This window comes from Bison bison, unplaced genomic scaffold (genome assembly GCF_000754665.1).
Source record: "Bison bison bison isolate TAMUID 2011002044 unplaced genomic scaffold, Bison_UMD1.0 scf7180017864338, whole genome shotgun sequence".
Lineage (NCBI taxonomy): Eukaryota > Metazoa > Chordata > Mammalia > Artiodactyla > Bovidae > Bison > Bison bison.
In genome coordinates, this window is record NW_011494910.1 from 4748453 (window position 1) to 4759355 (window position 10903).

General features: G+C 46.9%; 1 protein-coding gene across 5 annotated transcripts in view; it reads left to right on the forward strand.

The window, feature by feature from the left end:
- Positions 1-10903, forward strand: part of PFKFB2 (6-phosphofructo-2-kinase/fructose-2,6-biphosphatase 2) — a 27863-nt gene extending 16960 nt beyond the window's left edge. For 2 of the 5 annotated variants that reach the window (XM_010854215.1, XM_010854216.1), the window contains 4 exons: positions 685-747; positions 999-1063; positions 1722-1901; positions 8900-10795. In XM_010854215.1, coding sequence (XP_010852517.1) covers positions 685-747; positions 999-1063; positions 1722-1901; positions 8900-8962 — 371 coding nt within the window. In that variant the 3' untranslated portion in view covers positions 8963-10795. Of the gene's footprint in view, positions 776-998; positions 1064-1721; positions 1902-8899 lie in introns of those variants that run through there. The other 3 variants (XM_010854219.1, XR_826515.1, XM_010854218.1) reach the window with 3 other exon arrangements.

A 10903-nucleotide genomic window follows, 5' to 3' on the forward strand; every position in this document is an offset into this window, starting at 1 on the left:
TGGCAACCAGCCCTCCCCTTCTTCCACTCAGACTGGAGTGCATTCTTCAGTCAGCAGTGTGGGGCTCCCAGCAGCCTCGGGGCCAACTCCTCCGCTGGTGCAAAAGCCCCCAGTGGAGAGCGGCTGCTGCTGGGGCTCTTGGTCCTGCTTAGCTGGAGGGGCAGCGTTGAGCTCACATGCCTGGCAGCAGTAGAAAAGTGGTTGAACGTTCCTGGCGTGTTACTTGAGCTGCAGGGAGGGTGGTGTCTTGGAAGCATCTTCATCCTTGGGATTCAGGGTAGACAGGTTTCTGGGGCAGCAGTAAGGAAGTGCTCCTGTATCTTTGATACGTCCCTTCCTTCCCTTCCTGATCTTCCTGCACTGCTGAGAAGCCTGCACACTGACCTCTGGTGTCCCCACCTGAAGCCCAGTCTTCCCTTCGTGGGTCCCCTGGCCACAGCACTTAACTCCTGTTTTGCCTGCAAGGAAGGATCTGAAGTGGGCTTATTTCCTTTCTGAGCCACTCAGTAGTCTGGGTGGCTTTCTTGGAGGCCGTGTTGATAATTGTCTGGGGTTTAGAGGAGGAGTTGTCCAACTCCAGATCAGGATAAAGAAAACTCATGAGCCCCTTGGGTTCTCTCTTCCACTAACTTGACCTTGTTTCATAATACTGAGATTTCCTCCACCTGGACTTTCTGCTTTCAGATGAGCTACCATACCTGAGGTGCCCTCTCCATACCATCTTCAAACTTACTCCTGTGGCCTACGGTAACGATGAGCCTGGGAACTGGGCAGGAAGTGGGGATTGGGGAAGGTCAGGATTTTTAAATTTTCTCTGAAGTTTGCCTAGCAGTTCAATGTTATCACTCCTGTATGCCAGAGGTTCCCTCAGTGCCTCCCATGTTTGAAAGGATGTCTGTATGTATCTGGGAATATCTATGTTCTTTTATTACCAAACTGAAATTAAGGGCTTTTTCTTGAAGCTTTTTTTTTTCCTGAAGTCCTCTCTGTTTTCTCAGGGTGCAAAGTGGAAACAATTAAACTCAATGTGGAGGCTGTGAACACGCACCGTGACAAGCCAACTGTAAGTATTTTTCCATGGATGACACGCAGGTTCCCCGCCACCTTGAGTCTTGAACCTTTGACATCGAGAGACTGGGGTTTCTTTTATGTCCAGAAGGAAAAACAGATCCAGAACTCATGTCCTACATAGTCTGCTTACTTCCAAGAGGAAGAGATGTTGGAATTACTATTTTTGAAAATTAGTATCTCTTTCATGAGTCTTAACCTTGACAATTGGCTCTTGGAAATCCAATGAAAAACGGAAAGTGTTTAGCAGAAGTGGAATGCAAATCCGCCCCCACCTCCCCGCACACACACCACTCCCCCGAAAGCGCTTCTTTTGGAAAGTAGGTTCCTGGAAGGTGGGGTCAGGAAGTATACGTTAGTTCCTAGGTCTGCCCTGGTAATCTGAGTGATCTTAAATAAGCCCCTTCCTTTCTTTGAGCCTCTCTCTAGCTTCGAAGTGTGATGCTCAAGGAACTTCTCTCCCCTACAACCCTTTAGCTGGGGTTTACAACCTGGGGCTGGGGGACTAGGCCATGGCCCAGGTCTTACGAGAGAGCCTGTCTGCAGAGGAGCAGGAGAGGAGGAGTCTGTTGTGGTTACAAGCGTTGTTTAACCTTGATGAGTGAGCTTTTGGCTTGGCTTTCATTTGTGTGGTGTCCCTCGTTTCCAATCAGAACAACTTTCCCAAGAGCCAAACCCCTGTAAGGATGAGAAGGAACAGCTTTACGCCTCTGTCCAGTTCGAATACAATCAGGCGTCCAAGAAATTACAGTGTTGGGAGCCGGCCCCTCCAGCCCCTCAGCCCGCTCCGTGCCCTGGACACGCAAGAAGGGGCCGACCAGCCGAAGACCCAAGTCAGCATTCCGGTGGTGTAACCGTGTGTCTCCCTCCCATCCTGGCCCCCTGCCCTTGTCACTAATCACCGAGGAGTCGTGTCACCTCCAGCCCCCACACCCCCTCCCGGCCCCACACCGTGAATCTCAGCAAAGAATGTGAGGTCACGTGTTTCCAGACCAACCTTAGCTAGTCTGCGGTGTGAGCCGTCTCCCTGCCCGGGGGCAAGCTGGCGAGCTGGGTGTTTCTGGACAGGTTGGGGCAGTTTGGAGGAGGAGGAGAAGGGCTCCCCTCTCCTGGGGTGACTGGCGCAGCTGGGGCTGAGGCTGAGCGTGCCATGTTCCTGTCCATCCACGGTGTCTATAAACTCAGTCTCGTCCTTGTGTTGGTAAAGTGGGGGCAGGGTGGAGGGGGCCCCGGAAGCCCCTTTCCCCTCCACCTTCGTCTCCCCGAGGTGTGCTCCCCTCACCGTCCATGCCTGCCTGCCCTCTTCCCTCCTCTCATGTCCCCTTTGGGTTGTCCGGTGTGACGCGTGGCCTCGTTGTGTGTCTGTTGAGGAAGGGAGGGGCGGTGGGTGGGAGGGGAGTATGGCCTCTGTTGCTTTTCTCTGCACTGGGCCTTGGTGGATCTGGCCTGGGGGAGCCTTTCTTTTCCTTCTGCCTTCCTTTGAAGTCAGGTCCTGCAGGGGTCAGCCCAGGCTACAGAACATCCACAGATGCTCTGAAGCCTGAAGGGAGTCATAGGATGAGAATTCTTGTCCCCTTTCATGAGAAACAATCCCGAAGACTCCAGTGCCCTGAGGGAAGCTGGCTCTCGGTCTGTGGGAAATACCTTGGTTTGTCCTTTTCAGACGTAGGTCTCTAGGCTGCAGCGGGGTGAGGTTTAGGAGAGTAGACTGGTCTCTAGCTCTTGTACGGCCCTTGGACTGCAGGTATTCCTTTTCTCCAGTGGCTCCCAGCTTCTTTGCCAACCATAGGAACTTACCTGCCAAAGCCAGTGACCTCTGAATGGGACTGTTCAGAAGGACAGAGTTAGATTCAGGAGTTGTTGCTGAGGTTTGCATTGCTCAAGGGAAAGGCAGAGAAGGATTCACTAGAGCTGCTTGCTGTTTTTTAGTAATATTCAACACTATTCCTTTATTTAACTTAAAAAGGAATATTCAATATTGAATATCGGTTTTTAAGTTAAAAAATTTTTTTATATGAACAAAATTTTCCCTAAATGTTGGGAAAACCTAGTGTTAAATTTAATCTCCTTCACTAAAGGGACTGTTTTATTTCATCTTGATGTCCAGAGGAGTCTTGGAATCCAGTGGGATCTAGTTCTTACTATTGACCTGTATCATTTTATTTTCTCTGCAGAGTTAAACTGGAGATGCTTAGAGTAGTGATTCTGAGCTCCTTGGTGGCCTGCAATGGCATACCCCCCACCAATTTTGAATATAAAATATGTGAATACATGTATGTGTATTTATCTGAAAGGCAAGTCTAGGTTTCTCATGAGATTTTTAAAAGAGAGAGAGGACTCCCCACCTCAAAGTTATCAATCTGTCTCTTACAGGTGACCAGTGACAGATAGTTAGCTATTTGCCAGGGATGTTCTTATTTGGTAATAGGAGACCTTTGATAGCATCACCGACTCAATGGACGTGAATTTGAGCAAACTCCAGGACACGGGAGGACAGGGAAGCATGGTGTGCTGCAGTTCCTGGGGTTGTAGTCGGACGTGACTGAGCGTCTGACCAGCAGGAGACCTTTTGTCGTGCTTCTTATCTAGGAGTATTCATGAGAACCCCCTATAGAACCTGTGAAACATACTCATGCCTGGATCCACTCTAGGCTTAATTCTGACTCTGTCTCAAGGACTAGGGTCTTTAAATAGCTTCTCTGATGATTCTGAATCACACTCCATTTTATGATGTCGGTTGGAGAAACACTGGGGCAATAGTTCCTTGGACAAAGCGTCAACCGAGGAATTCTGAATTTCTCATAGTTCTGAAAGAACAGTTCCCTGGAGTTAGCTGTGTGAGCTGACCACAGTATTAAATGAAGTCATCCCTTTGCTGTTACTTCAGGCAGTAGCCTGTTCAGCTTTTACCCTTTACATCGCAGGGCAATGTGGAACAGATCCCTACATCATATAGATGACCTGTGATAGCAGCTGAGAGTTTTAAGCACACTAGAGAGAAGTACTGAGGTGAAACTTGTGGGATGATAAGGTTATCATCACAGGCAGCTGGCTTGTGACCTCGAGTCCTTTATTCCTACATCCTAAGTTGGTCGGACATCACAGCCAGTTTTCAAAGGCCACTTGCCTAGATTCTGCTCGAAATTGCCTTCCGGACATAAGGTAACCTGCTCTTCCTGTTGAGGCATTATATAATGTGTACTTGGTGTCCATGTTTGTGGAGTTTGGGGGCTGGGTGGCTGGTAGTAGAGGAAGGAGACACAGAAACAGGAGAAAAAGTCCTTGCCCTGAAGGTTATTTTAGAGAACGGGCATGTAACTTATAATAAACGAACAGTTGTGGAAGAGCAACACACTGAGTCTATGAATGTGGGTGTCGCAGTGGAGTAGAGAGTTCCTTCTGCCTTTTCTCTTGTCCTCTGCTTATGAGACAAAGGGTCGGGAGGTGGGACTGTCCCCCAGGATGATGTGGTCTGGGAGATGCGTGTGGCACTTTTGCAAGGCTGCCTTGTCTAGCTTTGCTTGGCTGGTGGCATCTTTAGCCCAAATGGGCATTTGGTCTTTTCTGATGCTGTGAGGTGAGAGTGATTCAGAGCTACAGCATGAGAAAGAGCATTTTGATCCCCAGCTGGCTTTGGACTGTGTACTCTTAGTGAGAAGAGAATTCTCTAACAAACCACATCATTATTTCCCTGTTATAAACCCCTGCGTTAGACGCAGGGCACTGGGGCGTTCACTGGGGCCCTCGGCCTGCTGATATTTCGCCACTCCCCCCCATGTGCCAGTTTGCTTCCCCAAGAAGAGAAGCCAGAGGTGGGCTCAATCTCATAATGGACACCAGAAATTAGAACTTGACAATGGCAAGGATGTCAGCATCCTTTGGTTTTTAGAGCAAGATCCCTCCAGAGAAGCTTCAGCAGGAAGAAGTCAGGAGAGCGTAGAATGGAATAGAGCTTTTACTCCACATATTAAGGGAAATTCTGTTCCCTATCTTTTCTTTCCTGTCCTTCCCTCTCCTTCTTACCTGAGTGTGTGCTGTGCTATGCTGTGCTTACTCGCTCAGTCATGTCCAACTCTTTGCGACCCCATGGACTGTAGCTCGCCAGGCTCCTCTGTCCATGGGGATTCTCCAGGCAAGAACACTGGAGTGGGTTGCCATGCCTTCCTCCAGGGGATCGTTCCATCCCAGGGATCGAACCCAGATCGCCCACATTGCCGGTGGATTCTTTACTGCCTGAGCCACCAGGGAAGCCCACGTGCCCATGTATTGGTAATATATACACTTTACTATGATTATGTCTCTATCACAAATCCTAATAAGAAAGGACAAACTCCAGAGCACCTTTTGTTGAGGCTTTCAGTTAGGCTGGGCTTCCCTGGTGGCTCAGATGATAAAGAATCTGCCTGCAATGTGGGAGACCTGGGTGGTTCAGTCCCTGGGTTGGGAAGATCCCCTGGAGAAGGGAAAGGCTCCCCATTCCAGTATTCTGGCCTGGAGAATTCCGTGGACCGTGTAGTCAGTCCATGGGGTCGCAAAGAGTCGGACACGACTGAGTGACTTTCACTTCAGTTTTGTTATGGGAGAAATAGGTGAAGTCTTTAACATTCAATCTATTGTTAGAAAATGGAGAAAGGAAAAATCACTGTCTATTCAATTATCTTTTTTCTGCTTTAAAACTGAATGAGGAGTTCTGTGACAGATTTGAAGAAGAATCTAAAGCGGATTAGAGAGCTAGCTTTTTTTCCCCTGTATCTTAATCCTTAAATGGAATTTAGCGCTTATTTATTATTTGTATTGTCTTTGCTTTAGTAAGGAGGTTGTTTCGCATTCAGTCACAAAGTACAATAAGAAGACCCTTTAAAAGGTGCACTGTGCTAGGTGTCTGCTCTGTGTCTCTGGTGTTTGGTATTGTGTGTTTTTTTGTCTTCCCTGCCTGGTTGGGAAGAGCCCCCCCTCCCCACAGCACCCTGGAGAAGGCAATGGCAACCCACTCCGGCACTCTTGCCTGGGAAATCCCAAAAACGGAGGAGCCTGGTGGGCTGTAGTCCATGGGGTTGCAAAGAGTCGGACACGAGTGAGTGACTTCACTTTCCGCCAACCCTCAAGAAGTTAGGGTTAGGAGAACAAGATATTTGTATCCTATCTAAACGGTTGAGTGTTTCCTGTGAGGTTCTGGGTGTTCCTCTTTACAACCCGCATTTGCTCTTCAAAGGCACTGGCAGTTTGAAGAAACAGGATATAGCTGTTTGGAAATAAATCCACCTTACGGTGTCTCTCTGAGTAGGAGTTCTGCATAGCAGAGAAACTCACTGATGCTTGGTGTAGCCCAGGGACAGGGGAACACGTGTCTAATAACTGAGGGAACTCTGGGTTGTGTAGTCTTGTGCACATTCATTCCATTGTCTTTGCTAAGCCCAGAGGCCATGTCATGTTTGTTTTCCAGTAATTTCATAACTTTACACAGGTTTTCAGTATACATTTTAAAATATTTTAATTTGAATTAGATATTTTAATTGTCTTGGAATTAAGTATTTTAATTTTAATTTGATTTACAATTGAATCAGATTACAGCATTGGCAGGGTTGAGCTCTGACTTGCGATCGAGGTGACACAAATATCAGAAGTATGTCCAGGGGTTTAATTTAGACTCATGTTCAGAACACTGTATCTAGAAGTATTTATATGCTGACTGCCTGACAGACTGTGGTAGGGTCCCTATGCTGACTAACCGACAGGCTCTGCTAAGATCTGTAAACTGAGTCTGACTGTTTTTTAATTGTACAGGTTCACGCTGTATGAATGTTACTATAATTCTCTGTCTATTGCATATGTCCTACAAAGAAAGGAAGTTTCTTCAGGGGGAAGTTCTGTACACTAAGATTTTCAGTAGGCATTTTCTTTTAGAGTAGCAGCCAAACTCTAGTCATTTTGTAGAAAGTGAATGTTGAACATCATTTGTAAGGTATTTTGTAAACTCAGCTAAGGAGATGCAAGCCCAGAGCCTGATATCACTGCCTTTGCTTGAAGTCATCCTATCCATTCCCCCATTTCTGAGCAGGATCTCTTTCTGAACTTTCTGTGTCCTCAGCCTCCTTGCCATGGGCTGTAGCATTCCATTGGATAATGCTTCTGTTTTTAGTCTGCTATCCACTTGGCTCTAAATCATAGTCTAATTAATAACAATTTAAAGGAAATTTTGGCAAAAGTATTTTTTTCAGTAAGCCTTTCACTGGGGATCCATGACTTTGTACCTGAATTGTTTGTGTATATATATATTTTTCTTGTGTAACAAGAAGTAACAAGATCAATTCATTCTGATATGGTGGTAGTTTTCCTGTGGCAAAATCAAAGGATAGGTCACCAGCTGCGCCCTCGGAGGGGCTGGGAACGGGCTGAGCCCCCCGGGTTACGATGCTCACTGGGTTATGGGCCGGGAATGGACTGAATTGGGAACCGCACCCAGTAGAGCTGCCCTCCAGGTTTCCCAGGCACAGCTCTGTTGAAAGAAGGAATGTAAATCCTTAGCAGCATTCTAATTTAATCTGGTGACATCGATGTCAAAATATGGCACTCAGATCCTTATAAGGTGTATAAATGTATTTGAAATGTGTTTTTTTTGTGTGTGTGTGTGTGTAGAATGGGTAAATAAAATTGTTGAGTAACTTGAATATCTCAGAAGCCTTCTGGGTTTTTTGTTTTGTAGTTTGGGTTGTGTTCTCCACCCACTCCCCCACCCCCAAAACTGCCTCAAACTGCTTGATGATTGAGCCTCAGCCAAGCAAAAGCCAGTCCACAGAGTGACTGGAGTGGTGGACTGGAGTGGTGGAGGCATAGCTCTCTTGCACCACCTTCTGGGGAATATAAGAAGGATGTTATAGAAGGCACCAGAACTTTGTGTTTTGGCACCTCTACAAGAATTAAGGGAAAATTACCTTTGATTGTTTTCAAATCATAAAAGGACTCTGTGCTGTGAGTCACACTAGCAACATGGAACTCATTGTTGGGGAAAAAACAAACAAACTTTGGAGATCACTTAGAATTTAGTGGACTGTTCCTTCTAAAATATGAGGTCCCTGTTTAAAAGAGATTAAAAGTTCTTTAAAACAGATTACAGCCAGCGGAATAAAATGACATTTAACCGCTTCTGGGATAGGAAAAACAGATGGGAGTGTGCCACTGTTCTCATGCTTTATTCCTTGTTATGTTAACAAGGAAAGAGCTCGTTAGACATGTAGGCTCTTGGGTCCCACCCCAGGCATGTTGAATCAGAATCTTCCTGGATGGCCAGGCAATTCAGATGCACATGTAACACTTGGGAAACACTGTTCTAGGAGGAGGAATTTCTCACAAGGTCAAATATTGGATCTCAGTTTATGGGAGAAACTTGGTTTCTGCTCTGCTGACCGATTTCAGGATGGACTGGGAGACCTACAGCAGTAGGGACCCTCAGAAGCCAAGCTGCCGCTTCCTGTCGCAGAATCGCTTCTTAGGCCTGGGCTTTTGGCCGATATAGCTCTGTGTACTTTAACCACGGGGCCCTGACCGCCTTCACCTCCTGCCCTGGGTCTGGAAGGAGTGCTGGTCTGATGTGGTCCCAAGGGTCGGCTTCCTCAGGGAAAGCAGCCCTGGACGAGTCCGTTGCGAGTCTGATTCCCAAGAGGAGAGAGATGTGTGCAGGCGCGTCAGCGTGTCCAGCGTGTGTGTGGGTGTGGGGGTGTGTGTGAGTGCTGGGAGGCACTGGCAGGGCAAGGGAGGGGTTCTGCTCGACTTCCTACGTTAGTGCCTGGGCGGTGGTGTAACAGCGGTGTCTCTCTTCCTCTCCGGCTCCTAGGCAGAGACCTCGCGGGCTGCACACAGGCTCCCGTCTCCGGCGCCCCCCACGTCGCCCTCCTGATGGCGTGGAGGCTGAGGCCAGAACGCTCCCCCGGAGACTGGGGTCTGCTGAAGACCTGGGCGTGTCAGCTCCACTGGGGCTGGAGCAGGACCGTGGGGCTTGGACATTCGGGGCCACCCGAGTGAGCCTGGAAAAGCTGCCCTCCATTTCTTCCCCTCATGCCTAATGAAAACCGTGAAAAGCTCGGCTTCCCTGTGCCTGCAAACGTTTCACAGCCTGAGCTGATGCGTTTTGATCACCTCTCTGCTGGGTTTGGCCCACATTGGCCAATCCTGTTCTGTTTCAGCAGTTTAACATCTGACCAGTGACTGTCCTCAGGGCTGGATATTCTTCGCCTAATGTAGAGATGCAGCGCTTCAGATTTAGTTGTTGCCGCGTGAGAGGGCAGAACTCTCCCGCAAACCTTTTCTGTGCTATAAGAGCTGGGCTCTGCATCCACTCCAGGTGCACAGGCTAGAGTGTAATAGGTCGCTTATTCCGTCACATCAGAAGCAAGAGGCAAATTCACCAGGTGGATGGAGGGTGTCTGAGAAATTTAGTCCCCGGAAGGTCTCTTCTGCTGTGATGGAAGAGCAGCATCAGTAGCCACCTTTTCATTTAGAGAAGTTGTTCCAGGCCCCTTGAGGGCAGGATCTGACTACAAGACTCCCCGAAATGGGTGCCCTTCTTCTGAGTTCTGTTCCGAGCAGCTGTGCTCTCTGCTGAGAGATATCTCACACAGATACTGACTCTGTGTGCCTCTCAGAGTGTAAGAGGGCTGAAGTCATCTCTGGTGGTTGGGAATGAGGGACGGAGAGAAAAGTAGGGTGCCATTTGGATCACCTGAAGAAGTAAATGAAGTTTCTTGGGAATCAGCTTTCCCAGGGAGTTCTTTTGGTGTCAAGACAGGGGCTGGGAGACCTGCCCTTTTGTGAGGTCTGCTGCCGTGATACTGTATCTAAGAAAGCTGTGGCTGTGACTTGAAGAGCATCTGGTCTTCTAATCCCTTCCTCTTGGCTAGTTGTCACCACTGTAGTCTACTGGTCTCTCATGTAGAACCTTGGTTGCCCACTCCCCCACCTCAGTGCATTAATCATGTGGTTCCCTTGAAGATAAACCAAGTAATTATTGCCTAGATCAGTGATTGTCAGATGTACAAATATGTGTCTGTAGATGAGATTTTAATATGCCACTGCTCCTGAAAGAGGATATGAAAGCTCCCAAGGATACTATATCATACAAACAAACAAAAAAATTTTTTTTTTTTTGGTAAGAATAGTAGGTTTCTAGCTTTTAAAACTTTTTCCCCCTTTTCATTCAGATGGCCCACTTGCTGGGCAAGAGGGTGAGTAGCAAGAAAAGTAATGCAATGCAGCTTTTCCCAAATGGTTCTTTAATACTGTGGATGATACAGGGCTCTGTTATCTAAGGTGTGATGTGCTGGGCTGCTGGCAGTTCAGCAACCAGCAACTAGGACCTTATTTTAATGCACAAGGCTGCCTTCAGAAAGGTCTCCTGACTCTGCTCTGTAGCAGGTAATTTTTATCTGTCTGCTCATAGCATGTTGTACTGTAATGATTTTGTTCTGTGATGCAGGTTTCTTTCTGCATCTAATTATATTGTCTTTTGATGATCTGATAATGTTGTTTAGTTATTTATTCATCCACATAAGGTATTTTAAATCCCTATATTAATGTCTGCTTGTATGTACAGTTATTTGTGTTTTTTTTTTTTTTGGTAGAAATTTAGGTAGTTTGAGTATTTAAGTTTAATGTCCATAGTATTACCTTTAATTAAAATTTCAGAATGTAGTATCTGTCTTCTGGAAAAGGATAATAAATATGTTAAGGCACAGTGGGTTTCTTTTGAATACTTTTTTTTCATTGATTTTTATTATAAGTATAAACCAAGAGATGCATTTCTCTGGAGAAAAGTTTATCTCCTGGATAAATAAAATCATGC